Source organism: Lepus europaeus, chromosome 5, assembly GCF_033115175.1.
Source record: "Lepus europaeus isolate LE1 chromosome 5, mLepTim1.pri, whole genome shotgun sequence".
In the NCBI taxonomy this organism is placed as follows: Eukaryota; Metazoa; Chordata; class Mammalia; order Lagomorpha; family Leporidae; genus Lepus; species Lepus europaeus.
In genome coordinates, this window is record NC_084831.1 from 85,073,030 (window position 1) to 85,093,123 (window position 20,094).

The 20,094-nt window shown below is 37.4% G+C and overlaps 1 protein-coding gene across 1 annotated transcript in view; it reads right to left on the bottom strand.

Annotated features, from left to right (window-relative positions):
* Positions 1–332: 332 nt before the first annotated feature.
* Positions 333–20,094, bottom strand: part of HFM1 (helicase for meiosis 1) — a 114,357-nt gene continuing 94,595 nt past the window's right edge. Inside the window, exons 32-39 of the mRNA XM_062193435.1 lie at positions 18,031–18,110; positions 16,590–16,693; positions 10,188–10,190; positions 9,353–9,460; positions 6,040–6,130; positions 1,803–1,914; positions 1,562–1,713; positions 333–410 (exon numbers count right to left, since the gene is read on the bottom strand). Of these exons, the coding sequence (XP_062049419.1) occupies positions 344–410; positions 1,562–1,713; positions 1,803–1,914; positions 6,040–6,130; positions 9,353–9,460; positions 10,188–10,190; positions 16,590–16,693; positions 18,031–18,110 (717 nt within the window). The 3' untranslated portion in view covers positions 333–343. The remainder of the gene's footprint in view (positions 411–1,561; positions 1,714–1,802; positions 1,915–6,039; positions 6,131–9,352; positions 9,461–10,187; positions 10,191–16,589; positions 16,694–18,030; positions 18,111–20,094) is intronic.

The following is a 20,094-nucleotide window of genomic DNA, read 5'->3' on the forward strand; positions in this document are numbered from 1 at the left end:
CCTTTCTTTTTGTTCGGAAAATATAAAACATGAAATTTTAAATTAATTCATCAAAATCCAATCAATATCAAATTAATTACCAAGCAATTATTTCTAAGAGCAACTTAGTTATCAGGTTATTGAAACAAAGCCACTGTAAAAGTACTTTTCAAGGTGTTGTAACATAATGGGAAAAGAAATCAGTTTGTATATTTTATTGCTAAAGTCAACAAAACTGATCAAATTCAAGTGAAAACCATCTGAAAAATTATAAGCTACTTTTCAAAAATAAAAAGTATGTTTTGTGATTAGTTGTCTTTATACTTCATCTTAATATAAGTAGTATTTTGTTTTTTGGTTTGTTCTAAAAAATACCATCAAATATTCCCAGAAGAGTCTTAATTTCATCAGCTTCATCATCAGGATGATTACTAGTAAAAAGAAAAAGCAAATGTAAAATCATTATTTTTGAACCATAATTTATTTTAAAATATGTATTTTTTGTCTGCTTTTCAAATAATAATAATAATAGTAATAGTAATAATAATAGGCATTTGGTTCAGTAGTTAGGATATTTTTTGGACATCCACATCCTATATCAGAGTGCCTGGATTAGAGTCCTGGCTCTGCTTCTGACCCAGCTTCCTGCTCATGTGTACCCTAGGAGGCAGCAAATGATTGCACAAGTACTTGGGTCCTTGTCACCCACAAGGGAGACCCAGATTGAGTTTCAGGCTCTTGGTTTCAGCCAGACCCAGCCCTAGCTATTGAGGGCATTTGGGGAGTGAACTTGCAGATGGGAAATCTCTATCCCTGTCTTTCAAATAAAATAAATTATATTTTTAAAAAGGCCTGTTCCATATGATTAAAACACACACTACATAGTATAATACCAAATACACTTGAAGATTTCTAGGAATTTAATGTATCAAATAAACGTCAATATTTATAACCTTATAGTAAATCTGGGGGGGTGGAAATTAGACTTTGTAAACTGTAAAAGGTAGGGATCAAGTGATCAAGTCTCTTTTACATATTTCTTTAAGCATATTGGAAAGTAATGTCATTTAAAAAAATTGTGACCAGGTCTGTAATCTTTGACTCTTCAAGGAGAGAGAAACTGCTACAGTTTCCCTTTCTAAAATGGCCAGTAGTTGGGACATCAATTAGATTTAATGAGTTTTTCATTTAACCTGCTGAATTGTGAAATAGTCCATTGACTTAAATACAACTTGAACTTTTGCAAATTTGCTGATGTCATTTATATTTTTCAAATGACTTTATACTTTATATAATCAATATACTATATTAAAATCAGTAAAAATAAGTTTATCAAAATATAAAATTTTATAATGAATTAATAGCATCAGTCTTTTTTTTTTTTTTTCAAAAAATTGAAATAGATGATGTTGTGAAACGTCTTAAGGAGCTCAGCTCACCAGGGGTCTAAAATTCCCATACCTTTAGTAAATAAAATTATTAGGCTTTGTTTTTTAAAATGAACCAAGGGAAAAGGAATGCTGAATCTATTTGTAAAAAGTTTTATTGGTATAACCTTGAGATGTCTTTAAAGAGTTGTTACCTGAAATCAATTTCCTTTTTACATTCATCATTTCTAAAAAAGAACTCCACATTCTTAAAATTTGAAGAATTTGATTTTGGAGAGGAATTAATAAAGCATAGCTTCTGAATCTCTGGTGACAGTCTTTGTTGTTTTCTTTCTTGTAAATGAACCTATATTTTGATGTAAAAAATAGCAATCATTGAAAGCTTAAGTATTCAGGAAAAATTTGGATGAAAAACAATGAAGTACTTCTGCTTACAAAACTTCCATTTCCAGCTTGTTGAGGTAATTGTGCCATCGAGGATGCACCAAACTTGGACAAAGCAGAATTTGATAAATAAATATCTGCCTTCTCATGTGATGAAACAAAACTAAAAATGAAAATTAATTATTTGTTAAAAGCAGCAAACAAGAAAAGCATGCCATTCTAATTTGCATCAGTAGTGATTCTTTGGAGAATATGATCAAAGTGAACTAAATTTATCTAAAAAAATGATGCAGTTTCTTGTACACATGTAAAACTTAGTATATTTCCTTTTCTTTAGACCAACCACAGTTTATATATTCTAAATTAGATAATACTACTATTTTAAAAGACTACATAAAGAATCATTTAACAATTTTAAAATTGAGTCATGCTTGTTACCTAGAAGTCTCTAAATCTTTTTTTTAATTCGACTTGCTTAATTTTTAATCTCCTTTCCCTCTTCTGTTCTTACCATAGACATCTCTAATTATCTTCTAACTGTATACTAGAATTCACCTTTAACCTTTTTTATTAAATTCATTCAAGAAAACATAAATATAATCTCAACACCGTATACCAGATACTGTGCTAGGAACTGGGTATAAAGTGACAAATCCTCAGGGAATTACCATCTACTACAGGAACAGACAACAAATAATAATATATACATAATTATAGATTCTTTTTTAAAAAGATTTATTTATTTGAAAGTCAGAATTACAGAGAGAAGGAGAGGCAGAGAGAGAGAGAGAGAGAGAGGTCTTCCATCCTCTGGTTCACTCCTCAATTGGCTGCAATGGCTGGAGCTGTGTTTATCCGAAGCCAGGAGCCAGGAGCTTCTTCTGAGTATCCCATGCGGGTGCAGGGGCCCCAGGACTTGGGCCATCTTCTACTGCTTTCCCAGGTCCTAGCAGAGAGCTGGGTTGGAAGTGGAGCAGCTGGGATCAAACTGCCACCCATATGGGATGCCGGCACTGCAGGAGGCAGCTTTACCCACTACACCACAGCACCAGCCCCAATTACAGATTCTGAAGTTATATGAAAGCAATGAACTAAGTAGTATCACGGTAATAACAGTGTGGAGGCATGTAGGCATTTTAAAAAGATGGTCATCAATGCATTTCTGAGGGGGTGACAATATAAGAAGACTCTTGAAGGTTAAAGTATCACGGCCATGTAATGAGCAATGAGCAGCAGGATGAGTTAGAGGAGAATCACAGACACTGATGGAATTGGAACTTTTTGTCTCTCATTAAAATACATATATGGAAGGAATTAAAATAAAGGAGTATAAAAGGAAAAGCAAGGTTCCTTTCCACCCCAGGCCCTTGCATCCCTCAAGCCTTCTTTCAGTGGCTTCTGTTAGAATCTTTTTTTTTTTTTTCTAAAAAACATATTTATCTTTTGTTGGTAACTTCCAAACTCTTCCAAAATTATTTGTAGTTTTTAAAATATGTGGTGCACAAAAACAATCTGTGCTTTTTTATCTTCCTTTTTGTGATTATCTGTCGTTTCTGTATACCCACAGCTTTATTCCACTTTGATGCTTATCTGTTTATTCTGTGTAACTCAGAATTAGAACCAATGCATGAAAATGATAAAAAGACAATTTTAAGGCCAATATTTTTTAATTAAATGATCTGAGAGATCCAACCAGGGAACAAGTGTTTTTGAAGTGAATGAGCTCCTGTCATTGGAGCCATCTTAGTTGACATGGCATGACTATTGCCAATAATGTTGAATAAGTCTTCAAGAATTCAGTGGTTGGGAGATGAAATGACACTTAAATTAAATCACCTTAGCTCTGAAATTCTTTGAAATCTATCATTCTGTGAAGCTGATGCTAATGATCAATAAAATGACTAAATAATAGCAAAAAATTCCAAAAGAGCATGAACAGTATTTTTTTAAAAGCAGAGAATCAAATAATCCTTAACTAGAAAACTGGACCCTGGGGGCAAGTGTTGTAGCACAACAGGTAAAGCTGCAGCCTGTGACACTGGCATCGCACATGGGGGCCAGCTTGAGTCCCAGCTGCTCTACTTCTGATCCAGCTCCCTGCTGATGCACCTAGAAAAGCAGTGGAAGATAGTTCAAGTGTTTGGGGCCCTTCATTCACATGGGAGACCCAGAAGAAGCTCCTGGCTTTGGCCTGGCCCAGCCCTGGCTGTCATGGCCATCTGGAGAGAGAACCAGCAGACAGAAGATCTCTCTGTCTCTCCCTGTTTCTCTGTAATTCTGACTTTCAAATAAATAATCTTTTTTATTTTTTTAAAAGAAAATTGGAGCCTGACTGGGAAAGTTTTGACTTTGAAAATAAAGTTTTCTCTTTATTTCTTATCAAGTCCAGAATTTCCAAATGCACTTTCCATTTCTACAAAGATACTTTACATTGAACATTTCTAAAATGGTCTTTCCCTTTCCAAATCACCTATGTTTCTTATATTCTCAGATAACATCTCTATCTACCCAGTTGCCACTTATTCTTCCCTCTATCTTAATTATCAAATCATATCTACTGAAAAACTGAATCTGCTTTAAACCCAACCTCTTTGTTTCCACAACCTCTGTTAGTCCCACCCTCTACAATTAACTCCATGTGCTGCTGCTAGAATGATTTTTTTTTCAGCTAAATTGTTTTCCTATCCTGAAATATGATGGATAATTCCTCACTATCTACCATAGACGTAAAAAAATGAGAGACCTCCTAAGGGTACATCTGGCCTACAGAATTATTTTTGTTATTTTCACAGGAGTGCTGAGAGTGTATCGCTTTTTAAAATTGTTAAAATTTAAAAATATGAGATGTCACATAAAATTTCAGAATCTTAGCTTTTCTTAGAAAAAATCAGAATACCTGACAACAATGTACTCACATTTTCTGCATAAAAAAAATTGGCTGGAGCCAAGCAGTGGTTGCTCCCTTTAGAAGAGACACTTTACAATTGGTCTTGACCCATCAAATTCTGAAGGCATCTGAGTTTGTGACCCGTGGCATACTGAATAGAGTAAGGTATCTATGCATGACATTCAACCTTAAGCCATGACCACACATCACACTTTGCTGATCCTTGACCACTGGAAATCTTTTCAAACCTTATTCCTTTACATATAATTCTTTATACCTGGAATGCCTATGTATTGCTTTTCTACTTGTCAAACTCCTATTCAGGAAGTGGGCACTGTGCTAAAGTGGGTTGAAAAGCTGCTTGGGTTACCCACATTCAATATAAGAGTGCCTGATTCGAGTCCTGGTGACTCTATTTTCAATCCAACTTCCTGCAAATGTGTATCCCAGGAGGCAGCAGATGATGGCTGAAGTCCCTGAGTATCTTCCACCAATGAGCGAGACCCAGATTGAATTCCAGGCTTTGGTTTTGGCCTGGACAAGTCCTTGCAGATGGAAGATTTCTCTCACTCACTGCTTTTCAAATGAATAAAAAATGAACAGTAAAAAATTTTAAAACTCTGCAATCTTCAAGGCTTGTGAAAAAGAAAGATTCCTGGGCTCCAGAGACCATGATTCTTTCTTTTTTTTTTTTTTTAAGATTTATTTATTTATTTGAAAGGCAGAGTAGCAGAGAGTGAGAGCAAGAGATCTTCCCATCAGTTGGTTCACTCCCCAATGGCCACAACAACCAAGGCTGTGCCAGGTGCCTGGAGCTTCTTCCCAGTCTCACATGTGGGTACAGGGGCCCAAGTACTTGGGCCATCCTCCAGTGCTTTCCCAGGAGCATTAGCAGAGAGCTGAATCAGAGGTGGAGCAGCCAGGACTTGAACTGGTGCCCATACGGGATGCTGGCACTGCAGATGGTGGCTTTACCCGCTACGCCACAGTGCTGGCTATTGAGACCATAATTCTTTAATGTAGAATTCAGAATGTACATTTTTTTAAAAAGGATTTTATTTATTTTGCCATTTTTTATTTTAATTAGTTTTTAACAGAAGCAAATGGTTTATAGATTCAGTTCTAAGAACATAATGATTTTGCCTTCCTCCCTCCCCCCTTCTCCCTCCCACCCTCCTTTCATATTCCTTTCTGAATTTTAGTTTTTGAGATAACATCTTTTAAATTTACACAATGTACAGTTTTAATATGCACCCAAGCATGGTTTTGGTGCAGGAGTTTGACAACAACCTCTAAGAAACATCCCTCTAGGGCTGGATTTGTGGCATAATGCCCATCTCCAATTATGTGTCTAGAGGATATAAAGTTCCAAATATTACAAACCAAAGTTTCAAAACTTGCCTGTTTGATATTTCTCTTTGGAATTTGCTCTTTGACTCCTGTAGAGGTAGCTCACTTCCTCTGATACTTGAACTCAAAGTGCTTCCAAATCCTATGTAAAGAGACAACATTTTGAAATAAAATGCCAGGAAACAGCTGAAGGAAGCTTTCACAAGTTCTACAAGGCAGGAAGGAATAATTCTTCTCAATAATCAAATTTAATTTGTATAGAGAAACAAAGGCAAAAAGTTATAGGATAAAAACTATAAAACATATAAGCAAGCCTATTAATCACTATGCTGAAAGGTCCTCAAACTATCATTTATATATTTATTTTAATTCATGTAAAAGATTAAGTCAAAATTGGTTCAATATTTTCAGTGGTCTTCATGTAATTATTTAAAATGCTATATACCTGGTGAAAAATGATATTTATTGAGACTAATTTTCTCAATGACAAAGCTATTCCCTTATAAGTTTAGGCCACTTTAAAAGATTGGTACACAGTATAATACAAAATGACAATAATTTTTTTTTAAGATTTTATTTATTTATTTGAGAGGTAGAGTTATAGACAGAGAGAGGCAGAGACACAGAGGTCTTCCATTTGCTGGCTCACTCCCTAGCTGGCTGCAACGCCGTAGCTGGACTGGTCCAAAGCCAGGAGCCAGGAGCCTCTCCTGGGTCTCCCGTATTGGTGCAGGGGCCCAAGTGCTTGGGCCACTTGTATTGCTTTCTCAGGCCACAGCAGAGAGCTGGGTCAGAAGAGGAACATCTTAGATTACAACTGGTGCCCGTATGGGATGCTGGCACTGCAGGTGGAGGATTAACTTACTACATCATAGCGCTGGTCCCAACACTTGAGATAGGGATCAGTAGTTGTCTAGTGATATAGGAAACTGTGCCTACTAACTCCAAATTATGGAGATTTTCCTGGCCTATTTTGTAAGGTGGTCAAATCCTGATCTTTTAGAGAAAAGTACTGGCTCTTGTGGCAGGCATCTGGCACAGTGGCTAACATGCCACTTGGAATGCCCATATCACATATCAAGGTACCTGGGTTTGAGTCCCAGCTCCACTCCCAATCCTTGCCTCCTGATAATGTGCACCCTGGGAGGTAGTAAGTGATAGCTCAATCACTTGGGTCCCTATCACCCATGTGAGTTCCAGGCTCCTGCCTTCATTTTAGCCCAGGCCAGCCCTGGCTGTTGCTGACTTTAGAGGAGTGTACCAATTGATGGGTAATCTCGCTTTATCTCTGTCTCTTTGCCTTTCTATATAATATATAAAGTTTTTTTTTTTTAAATCACTGTTTAGGTAATTATTGGACCCCTAAAACAATAAAATTTTAACTTCTAACTGCTTCCCATAGAAAGATTATTTTTTAAAAAGATGATTTATTTATTTGAAAGACAGAGTTAGAAAGAGAGGGAGACACAGAGAGAAATTTTCCACCCACTGGTTCACTCCCCAAATGGCTGCAATGGCCAGAGCTGGAACAGGCCAAAGCCAGGATTCAGAAGCTTCATCTGGTTTTCCCACATGGGTAGCAGAAGCCCAAACATTTGCGCATCCTCTGCTGCTTTCCCCAGGCTACTAGCTGGGAGCTAGATCAGAAGTGTAGCAGCTGAGACATAAACTGGTGCCTGTTTGGGATACTGGCATTTCAGGTGGCAGTTTTACTTGCTATGCTGTTATGCCAGCCCCAGTGAGATTTTTTTTTAAATAGCACATTGTGGGGTATGTTAAGAGACAACTATATTTATGGGAATAAGAGCCTATATTGAGAAGGCTTAGGGACTGATTTCCTTTTATTAGCTCTTATGGGGGAGAGTTTCTTTATTTGCTATCTTGTCATATACTATCCAAGATTTCCATTTCTCTGCTTAAGTGAAATACAGTAAATTTGCCTTTAACTCAAAACCCCATTCTCATTATTTTTAGGTTTTTATGACTTAAATTTCTAACATAGGAGAAATGAACCCTTTTTATTATGTATACCTGAAAAGACATTTTGACCAAAAATGTTACTTCTTTGCAAGCAGATGAATTTTTTTTTGACAGGCAGAGTGGACAGTGAGAGAGACAGAGAGAAAGGTCTTCCTTTGCCGTTGGTTCACCCCCCAATGGCCGCTGCAGCTGGCGCACTGTGGCCGGTGCATTGCGCTGATCCGAAGCCAGGAGCCAGGTGTTTCTCCTGGTCTCCCATGCGGGTGCAGGGCCCAAGCACTTGGGCCATCCTCCACTGCACTCCTGGGCCACAGCAGAGAGCTGGCCTGGAAGAGGAGCAACCAGGACAGAATCCGGTGCCCTGACTGGGACTAGAACTGGTGTGCCGGCGACGCAGGTGGAGGATTAGCCTAGTGAGCCGTGGCGCCGCCCTGCAGATGAATATTTTTAAAAAATGGAATACTTTTGTATGATCTTAAAAATGAAGAGTAAGAGGGGCCAAGGTTGTGGTGGAGACTAGAATGGAGTTCCTGCCTCCTGCCTCTTGGCTTTGACCTGGCCCAGCCTTGGCTGTTTTGGCATTTGGAGTGACTCAGCAGATGGAAGATTCATTCTCTCTCTCTCTCTCTCTCTCTCTCTCTCTCTCTCCCTGTTATTCTGAGTTTCAAATAAATAAATAAACAAATAAATAAATCCTTTAAAAAACAAAAAGAATTACAAGTAGGATAGTCTCTTTTATGGGGGAAAATTCAATCATCAATCAAAAATTGAGTAGAATTTTTGATAAGAAAGAAAAGCAACAGACTACAAAAACTTCCTTTGCTATATCATTATCATGGAATCTTGACCTCTGTTCTGAAGGGAAGAAACACTCTTTGTGGAAGGGTCATAATTTCAGTTTTGCTAAAAATTATAAATATTTAAGATTTATTTATTTATTTATTTGAAAATCAGAGTTACAGAGAATGCGGGAAACACACACACACACACAGAGAGAGAGAGAGAGAGAGAGAGAATGAATCTTCCATCTATAGTTTCACTCCTCAAGTGGCTGAAATGGCCAGGACTGGGCCAGGCTGAAACCAGGAGCCAGGAGCTTCAACCAGGTTTCTCACGTGAGTGGGGCTTTTCCTAGACCATTAGCAGGGGTCAGGACTGGAAGTGGAACACCTGGTATATCGTCCATATGGGATGCCAGTGTTGAAGGCAGTGGCTTTACCTGCTATGTTACAATGCTGGCCCCTTAAAATTAAAATCTCAAGAAACTAAATTTAATTAAGCAAGCACACACACAAAGGCAAGGAAAATTAGTGCCAGAATCCAAAATGAAAAATATTTGAAGAATTTCTAATGGAAGTTATTTCATGCTAAAATATAATTTTACCTGATGTCTTTGTCTTCTCATCATCTGAAAAGTTAGTAACTTCTATTAAATTTTCATCATCGAAATCATCCCAAACTTCATTTTCCAATTCCAAGTTCACATTCAAAACTTCCGAAAATGTAGAGTTGCTTTTATCTGCATCTGTCAAATTTTGGTTTCCAGACATGCTAAGATTTCTGTTGACCAGCATTGTTTGAAGAGCTCTCTCATTCCATCTAGAAAAATCTATTATGTATATATATAAAAGAGTATAGGTACTTTTTAAACTACAAGCATCATTTTATACTGACACAGCAAACAAATCTTTCAACTACTAAACAGTGTTCTTCCATAGTAATTTTCAAAAGCATTGTATCAACATTGTTGAGTATTGTGTTCAGCCAATTCTATTCTGTACTACATATACTGATAGTCACACTAAATTTAATTTTCAATAGATTCTTTCTTACACAATTAAATTTTCCTCTTGATTCCTATTTTAGAATAACTCCACTCCAAGATTGGATTGTGACAGCTTCTAAAATGGTCTTCCTTCTCCAGTTCATCTTCTGGAAAGTTAATTTTGAAAATGTTTGAACATACTGTCTAAAGCTTATCTGTATCTTTCTTCTGCTAGAAGATACTTGGTGTTACTTATTTTTTTTTAATATTTATTCATTTATTTGAGAGACAGACTTACAGATAGATGGTTAGACAGAGAGGTCTTCCATCCACTGGTTCACTCCCCAGGTAGTTACAACAGTCAATGCTGGGCCTATCCAAAGTCAGGAGTCAGGAGCCAGGAGCCTCTTCTGGGTCTCCCGTATGAGTGCAGGGGCCTAAGCACTTGGGCCACCTTCTACTGCTTTCCCAGGCCATTAGCAAGCAGGGAGTTGGATCAGCCCATATGGGATACCAGTGCTGCAGGCAGAGGCTTAACCTACTATGCCACAGCTCTGGCCCCTTCTTATTGTTTATAGTCAGAATTTAGAGCAGACTACCTGGGTGAAAATTCTACCTCCGTCATTTATTAGTTGTATATTCTTAAGTAATTCAAACTGCCTGATTCTAAATTTCTTCTCTGCAAAATGGGCATAATAATAGTACCTACTTCAAAACATTGTTATGGGGACAAAATGACTTGACTTGTACAGTTTTGCATAGTAGTATACTAACAAATGTTTAATAACTCTCTCTCTACATGCAAGTATTTTTTACTGAAATTTACTGACATAAAGAATTAATTTTACAAATAATATATATATATATAGCATGCTTAATTGTAAATTACATTTAACTAACTGATTTTCATTGAGTTTACCACTCTTATCTATAGTCAACCTCTGGTTGCAATTAATAAATAAGTTTAGTTTTTATATAAATATTGGTTGACATTTTTATTGACTTTAACAAGATGAAATTCACTTTAAGGGACATTCTTAAGTTCCTTAGAATTAGCAGTTTTCAAACACTAGAAGAATTTTTCCTCAATTTTCTGTGTTATTCACAATGTAATGGCTAAAGACACAGCACACTGTTGAATTTAACCTCTACTATTAACATGTTATTCATCATGGTTTTAAATCTAAACAGTGGCCGGCGCCATGGCTCAACAGGCTAATCCTCCGCCTAGCGGCGCTGGTACACCAGGTTCTAATCCCGGTCGGGGCACCGGATTCTGTCCCAGTTGCCCCTCTTCCAGTCCAGCTCTCTGCTATGGCCCGGGAGTGCAGTGGAGGATGGCCCAAGTGCTTGGGCCCTGCACCCCATGGGAGACCAGGTAAGTACCTGGCTCCTGCCTTCAGATCAGCGCAGTGCGCCGGCCACGGCAGCCATTGGAGGGTGAACCAACGGCAAAGGAAGACCTTTCTCTCTGTCTCTCTCTCTCTCACTGTCCACTCTGCCTGTCAAAAATAAAAAAAAAAATTTTAAAAAAATCTAAATAGTAAATCAATTCCTGATTGGTAGTATTTACTGATTTCCATGGTAAAAATACACTCTAATTAATTTCAAGCTACTAACGTGACATCACTGAATAAGAACTTGGGAATAAATGCACAGAACCATCCCTTTAATTCTCAAATAGCAGTATTTCCACCAAATTTATAAATAATCTCAGGAACACAGAAAACAAGTTAGATGTAATAGAATAATTAGAAAGTTATGGGATTTGAGTATTTCTTTTGGTTTGTTTTTAACATAATTTATTTAACTGAAAATTTGTATAATTGAAATTTTAGTAATAGCTGAGTTTCCTGAAAACTTAGCAATAAACTCTCGTAAGCCAGTGCAGGCTTGCTTTAGTACACCACAGTTTCCTTCACTGCAAATAAAATCCTCTTCTTTATCTGTCCAACTCCTACCTTATCTTTCAACCATGCCTACAACTGTAGTTCACACAGTTCTACTCTTGTACATTGTTAGGCACACACACACACACACACACATACACACAATATGATATGTACTAAAAATGGAAGCAGTTCAAAGTGCAAAGGGAACACAGAGGAAAGAGGACCTAAATCTGCATATAGAGTCAGATAGACTCTTGTAAGGTGATAATACATGCAGAAACAGTAGTAGAAATTGGAGGATGGTAGATCTGTGGTTGTAGAGCAGAATAAGGAGACATTCCATGAAGGGAGAATAGCATGTAAAAGACACAGCAGAATGAGAGACTGGGAACTGCAAATTTTTAGGATTTATGAAGCACAAAGTAGAGGAAAAAGACAAGACACACTGAGACTACACAGACACCTAAGTGACAAATCACATTGATACTTTTTTGCCATGTTAACAGGATTTTTTTCTTCTTATGGTCAAAAGGCAACTAGAAGACATTTTATCAACAGGTTTAAATGATCAGGTACACCTGTTAGATCCCTTGGAATAGGTACAGATTGAAAGATAATGAGACTGGAAGCAGAGAGAAAATAAAAAAGTTATTACAATAAATGAGAGACTAAATAAATGTCTAAGCTAGAATATCAATAGGAAGGTACAGAGGAAAGAATGTCTGTGAGAGATGTACTGGACAAAATAACTAAGATTTGGGAATTATTTGTGGAGTGAGATATTTAGAATAATCAGCTTTAGTAGCTTAGAAGAGGATACATTCACCTAGCTAAGGAAAAAAAGAAGGAGCAGAGTGACTTTAGGAAGATGGAAAGAAAGAGTTCAGTTGCTAACCTGTTGATTTTTGGGTGGATAGGTCCAGGAAAGTGATTATATGACTTGAAGTTAGAAAGAAAGACCTAGACAAGAAATACAAACCTAGAAATCATAAAAATATAGTCAACGACTTAAAGCATAGGCTTGACTTATATTTTCTAGGAAATGCTTTTGAAGTGAGAACAATCAAGAAGCAAGAAGTGGAAGCAAAAGTGGAAGAAAGAAGAGGAAGAAAAGGAAGAATCCTTTTGCAGCATCAACAGAAAGAAAATTCCAAGCAGCCTAAGAAGAAGCAAAAGAATCAACAGAATGGTTTAACTGAAGCCAAAGGAGATATTTCCAAAAGGAAGAAATACCAGAAGTATCAAATACCTCAGAAGTAAAAAAAAAATAAAAGTTGAGGGGCCACCGCTGTGGCACAGTGGGTCAACGCCCAGGCCTGAAGCGCTGGCATCCCATATGGCCACAAGTTCTAGTCCCAACTGCTCCTCTTCCAATCCAGCTCTGTGTTATGGCCTGGGAAAGCAGTAGAAGATGGCCCAAGTGCTTGGGCCCCTGCACCCACGTGGGAGATCTGGAAGAAGCTCCTGGCTCCTGGCACAGCTCCAGCCATTGCAGCCAACTGGGGAGTGAACCATCGGACGGAAGACCTCTCTCTCTCTCTCTGCCTCTCTTCTCTCTGTGTAACTCCGACTTTCAAATGAATAAATAAATCTTTAAAAAAAAAGTTGAAATAGTTCACTGAGTTCAATATTTAGAAGTTCACTAAATGAGCAAAAGCAGTTTTTAAGGGGTGATGGAGAAAGAAGCCAAACTTTAATTAAGGAAGACTGATTAAGATGTAAAAAAGTGATGTACCAAATACAAATTGCTTTCAAGAATTTTTGTTTGTTGAAACAGCAAAAGTGAGAGTGTGAAGAGACTTGAGGATTCTGGTTTATTTTTTCATCTGACATTCTTTCCTTTCTCTTAGTGAGAACAGCCCTCTTTTCCTTTGGGGAAACTGCCTCCACCATGCCATTTGATCCTAGTGAGGCCATAATTCATTATACTCTGGAGTCACATCACCCAGTTCTCAGGCTACTAGGCTTGATGAAAGATAATCACATGACTTAAATGAAGCCAGTTAGAATGAACTCCAGCCTACCAAAACTAACAGGGAAGATGAGTTTTTCCTACGGAGGCTGCTAAACCGGGAAGATAAGTTAGAAGGGACTTGACATGAAGAAAGCCTGTTTAACTAAGTCAGTCAGCAACAGGCACTGCTAGAAGATTCAGAGAAAGCCAAAGGCATATTGAGCTCAGTAGAGTGCCTGGATCTACCCAGATGCATGTCTTGACTTTTAGTTTGCATGAACAGTTACCTTTTTCATGCTTAAGTCACTTTGAGTAGAATTTCTACTACTTCTACACTATTTGATTATAAGTGTATAATCAAAAAGGCCCCAGCTAGCTAGATGGGGACATAGAGCTAAAGAAGGAAGACCTGAGCTTATTTATATGCTATCAAGAAAGAAACAACTGAGAGGACAGAATGAAATATAGGAAACAGGACAAGGCTAACTCGTCTCCTAAAGTTCAAGAGAAGGCAGAATTGGATAGGATTAAGAATATAGTGGAAGAGACAAACTTCAAACAGAAGAAAAGGCAACTTCTTCTTTCAAGACAAATAAAGGGCTATGGATGGGTTCAGAGACAGAGAAGTATATGGTTGGTATGTGAGAGAAGGTAAAAAATTGAAAGAGTTCATATATTATTGGTTTGATTTTCAGTTCTCCACTGATAACTAAAAGTCAATTCTGTTTTATAAAAATGGCACTGGACTAGGAATCAAGAGATATGGAAACTATTTCTGGTCCTGCTATTAACTAGATATGTGATTCTGGGCAAGTCACTTAATCTATCAGTCTTGACTTCTTTCACTATAAAATGAGAAATTGCACAAAAGTCCCTTTCAATTTAAATATATATATTTATTTATATATATATATATAATTTTGACATTTTTCTTCTTCTTTTTTCAAAATTAGAATACAGATGATAAAAAAATGCCAATGTTTTCTTAAGACACTCTCAAAAGCAGCTTTTGAATGAATTTAAAGTATGTTTTGCCAACAATGACTAATGCTTGGAAAAAATAATAAATATACTCAATTACTACTATTAATAATACTAGATAAAATTTTAAGACCTTTACAATTTATTTAATCCTAAAATCTCAAAATATAGCCAGATAAGGGAACTAAGAAAAGTAGTTAAATATACTATGAAATGTTCTACTAAATGGCAGAGCGAGGACTTGGACACAGACAGATAATTTTCAGATCCTGTGAGCTTAACTACCATTCTATATGGTTCCATTTAAAAAAAAAAAAAAGTGGCCCACTCAGTAAAATAGAATACTATTATTATTGGAGAGTTAAAGTACCCATATGGTATCTTTCTGTATCAAAATATAAGTCGTATTTTGGATAGTGGATTAGAAAGAAATAAAAGGATGGGGATGGCACTGTGGCTCAGTGGGTTAACACCCTGGCCTGAAGTGCTGGCATCCCATATGGACACAGGTTCGAGACCTGACTGCCCCACTTCCAATCCAGCTCTCTGCTAGGACCTGGGAAAGCAGTAGAAGATGGCCCAAGTGCTTGGGCCCCTATACCCACGTGGGAAACCTGGAAGAAGCTCCAGGCTCTTGGCTTTGGATCAGTGCAGCTCCAGCCATTGCAGCCAATTGGGGAGTGAACCATCGGATGGAAGACCCCCCCCACCCCGCCTCTCCTCTCTCTATGTAACTGTGCCTTTCAAATAAATAAATATTTTAAAAAAGAGAAATAAATAAAAGGAAAATTATGTAAATATCCATACACTATAAAAAGTAAGCAAATGGAAAGATAAACTGTTACAAAGAAGGGCAGGGAATAGAGCAGTAGTATAAGGAGAGAATAAGAAGTGGAAGGCAGATAAAAATAAAAGGTTTTACAATTTTATAACACATATCCATATTTTAATGACATTCAGGCTTTGAACAAATTGGATAAATTCTCAAATTGTTTAGGTGAGATTAGGAGGTTTTCATTAATCTCATATGGGGCCCAATGGCTGCCATGGTGTCATAAGAGGTGGTAGCTACTCCAGCCCTTGCCCTCTTTAGATTGTAAATTATGACTAAATGAAGATAAATGACAGCAAGAAGAAAAGAGTGGCAATAGAAGAAGCCAATGGCAAACACAGAAAATTACTTTCAGAAAATCCTAAGCTTACTATTTCATTTGCATTTATGTAGAGCCATTTGAGCAGACAGCTCACTGGCCAGGATTATTTCTCACACATTAAAAAAGACTGGCTATTAATAGCATGATTCAGGGAATTATGCTACTAATGACAGGATCTAGAGTAATGAATGACCAGGCACAGTGTTAAAGAATTAATAGTCTCATGTGACAGGTACAAACAAAAAAGCAAATCAAGATTGCATACCAGCTATACCCCCAAACCTACATTACAGTCTCATTATAGAAATCTTAACAATCATAGGTTTAAGCATTGGAGAGATACTAAAGGTCACCAATTTCAATCCCTTCACTTTGAAGGTAAGACTAAGGTCCAAAGAAGCCGAATAATTTGCTGAAGGTCACACAGCTATTTTGTACAATTATACTAATTCTATAAATAATTTAAAATTATTCTAAGGACATATGTAAGTAATAATTCAGCATTTTTACACTCTGTTAGACCAAGGATTCCTTATTTTTCTTAGTTTTTTCTCATATTATCTTTCATTAAAATAGCTAACACTATATAGAATTTTTTTTATTTTTAAATTTTATTTAAATTATACAAGTGTCATGTATTTCATATATACAGATTTAGGAACATAGTGAAACTTGTCCCTATCCCACTGTAAAATCTGTAAAACAATACCATCTGAAGTAACAAAATCAAGAGTTTGAAACTGGTTCACTAATCCTAGAGAAAAATGTTGTTAATCAAAATAATTTCAGATGTTGGTTTTTCAAAAACCTTATCTGTCAATCTGAAATAATGATAAGTCATATTCCCTCTCAAGTCAATAGCAATGATAATTTACCTTTGTCTTGATATTCTGATGGTTCCTGCTGAACTTTTCCACAGATTTTATGCTGATCCCATTGTTCCATTAGAGGCAATTCAGGTACATTTGAATATTCCAACCTTTATAAAGATAAATAAAATTATAAACATGTTAAAAGGAAATAAGAAAACAAATTTGGCTTATTCATATAAATTTTCAGAAATGTGGCTTATCTGCTCAATACTTCCATGAGAAACTGTACCAAGCTTGGGAAGTGACCAATACTCAGTCTCCTTACATGCTCCCAGTAGATATCTGCTATCTGTGTACAGTCTTTAAAAATCCATTGCTAACGTTTTTAATTAGATAACAAAAGCTGAGATCTCTAGAAGTTATTCTAGTATCAGGTATTCTGAGTGCTTAGTTCCCATTCTGTAATGGTTGTTACAAAATATTAGATGTCCTCTCTGCCTATAGAATGCCCTTGTCAGGATGGGAAATTATTCATATATTGTAGTCTTCTAGGCATCATGATACAGGAAAGGAATGCTCAGTTACCATCTAGGACCTTCTGCTTACTAATACGGAATATGAGCTTCAGCTTTCTCATCTATAAAGTGAGATAAAAATACTTTATTTTATGAGCTAGTTGTCAACAAAGTTGTGATTTTTAAATTATACCGCATTTTATAAATCTGAGGTTTTTTGTTTTTTTTTTGTTTGTTTGTTTTGTTTTGTTTTTATTTTGACAGGCAGAGTGGACAGTGCGAGAGAGAGAGAGACAGAGAGAAAGGTCTTCCTTTGCTGTTGGTTCACCCTTCAATGGCCGCTGCGGCTGGCGCACTGCGCTGATCCGAAGCCAGGAGCCAGGTGCTTCTCCTGGTCTCCCATGGGATGCAGGGCCCAAGCACTTGGGCCATCCTCCACTGCACTCCCGGGCCATAGCAGAGAGCTGGCCTGGAAGAGGGGCAACTGGGACAGAATCCGGTGCCCCGACTGAGACTAGAACCAGGTGTGCCGGCGCCGCAGGCGGAGGATTAGCCTAGTGAGCCGTGGCGCCGGCCTGAGGTGTTTTTTAATATAGAATGAGCATCTTAATAGAAAGGTCAGACTTTGTACGCTAACAAGATTTCCCTTTTTAAAGTATAGTAAATATACTCCTGTCACTTAGCTTAGAAAGAAGAGAGAACCTAAGGGAGTTGCATACAAGATAGGTTTCCTAGGAAAAAGATGATTTGATGAAGGCTACCTGTAGATGATTCAATGAATGTTAATGTATTCTATAACTGTACAGTTTTAAATAAATCTTAGGTATGAAAGATCATGAAATTCTAGTATCATTGCTTTATTACAGAACTAAATAATTACTGTGATTTTCTGCGTATAAATAATGACGTTTCCCTGAAAAGCAGGTATCTGATAGAACAAAGACTTCAAGATGAATATTTTATCTTAGACATTAACATTATATTTGTACCTTGATATACTGGGTAGGGAAGGTTTTGGAGTAAAACCAAACTTTGTAAGGCCCATGCTTTGAGGTTTATTCATCTGAATCTATTAATGAAAAAAAATACAAGTTCAACTATCAATTTCATATGAAGACCAAACATACCAAGAACAAAATCCTTGCTAGTTTACAAAATTCAGAAATCAATGAATTAGGAGAAACTGAGGGTAGTTCTCCAATCAATCTCTTTCTTAAATGTTGGCATTCTTCATAGTTCTTTACTAGGCCTTCTTTTTACATTCTATATGCTCTCAATGAAAAATCTGTGTACTCCCAGGACTTCTCTTCATGTGAATGACTCTCAAATCTGTATTTCTAGCTCAGCTGTCTCTACTGATTTTCACAGTTCTATCCAACTATCTGCAGGACATCTTTATGTAGACATTTGCAGGTCTCTAAACTCAGAATTTATGGAACTGAATTTATCCTAAGTCTGCTTCCCCAAATTTTCTTTTTCTCTAGAGTTACTACCCTAGTAAAGTCCAACTTTTCTTCCCATTCCTCAAGCCAGAAAGCTGGGCATCAATTTGACTACGCCTTTAATTTCACTCCTCACAATCAATGAGGGACCAAGGTAGTTGAGTCTACCCTGAAAAATATTTTAAACCCAGCCACTTCTTTCCATTGCTACTGACTCTTCTACTCTAGGCCATCATTTTGCTCAGATTATTGCAAAAAAATCACCTAATGAGTCCCTGTGTTTCTATTCTATCAACCCCTAATCCCTTCTCTACACCACAGCCAGTGTGAACTTTATAAAATACAATTCTGATCATTCACTGATTAAAGCCCTTCAGTGACTTCCCAATACTTTCAGGATAAAGTATAAATCCCTGAAATAGCAAAGGGGTCTGCATGATCTAGCTCCTACTTACCTCTTCAGCTTCATCTGTCTATGCTTTTCTACTTATTTTTTTTTAACTTTTATTTAATGAATATAAATTTCCAGTGTACAGCTTATGGATTACAATGGCTTCCCCCTCCCATAACTTCCCTCCCACCCGCAACCCTCCCCTATCCCGCTCCCTCTACCCTTCCATTTGCATCAAGATTCATTTTCAATTCTCTTTATATACAGAAGATCAATTTAGTATAAAGATTTCAACAGTTTGCACCCACATAGAAACACAAAGTGAAACATACTGTTTGAGTACTAGTTATAGCATTAAATCAAAATGTACAGCACATTAAGGACAGAGATCCCACATGAGGAGCAAGTGCACAGTGACTCCTGTTGTTGACCCAACAAATTGACACTCTAGTTTATGGCGCCAGTAATCACCCTAGGCTGTCGTCATGAGTTGCCAAGGCTATGGAAGCCTTCCAAGTTTGCCGACTCTGATCATATTTAGACAAGGTCATAAAAGACAGAGTGAGGATAGTAACCAATGATCCTAAGAGTGGCATTTACCAGGTTTGAACAATTATACAGCATTAGGTGGGGAAGAGGACCATCAGTACACACAGGTTGGGAGTAGAGCCATTGGTGGTAGAGTAGAGGTTATGAATACAAAGGAATGAGGCCCAAGTGCACTAGACAGGGTCTAGAACAAAGGACAGAGTCATTATTAGAGGAGCTAAGCAAGGTGCTGTCTAAGCTACAATTAAGTTTTCTGATTGAGAGGCAAATAGAACCTGATAGAAGGGGCTTGATAATAATCTGGTGGGCTTTAGGCCTTGTAAGTTAAGAGGCCCAGACCTATCTATCTCTTCACATGGGGTACATCCTAAGGGAGGTGTGAACCTCCTAGAGGAAGGCACTCTGTTGACTTTCATTACTTGGCTGGCCTGGGAGGAGAGCTGGTCAGGTAAAGGCAGGGGGCATCTCTAACAAGAAATTTACAGTTCTGCCTGCAATGTTGCTGACCCTACTTGACCATCCCCTCAGCTGCGGTGGTCACTTTGGAAGTTGGGCTGAGTGAAGGGCTTTTCAGCTTAGAGCCAATAAGATCTGTGGCTCTGACCTGGGCATCCTTCGACTCCAGGGCAGGTCCATTTCCAGTGATCCAACTCTTGGCAGAGCTGCCAGGG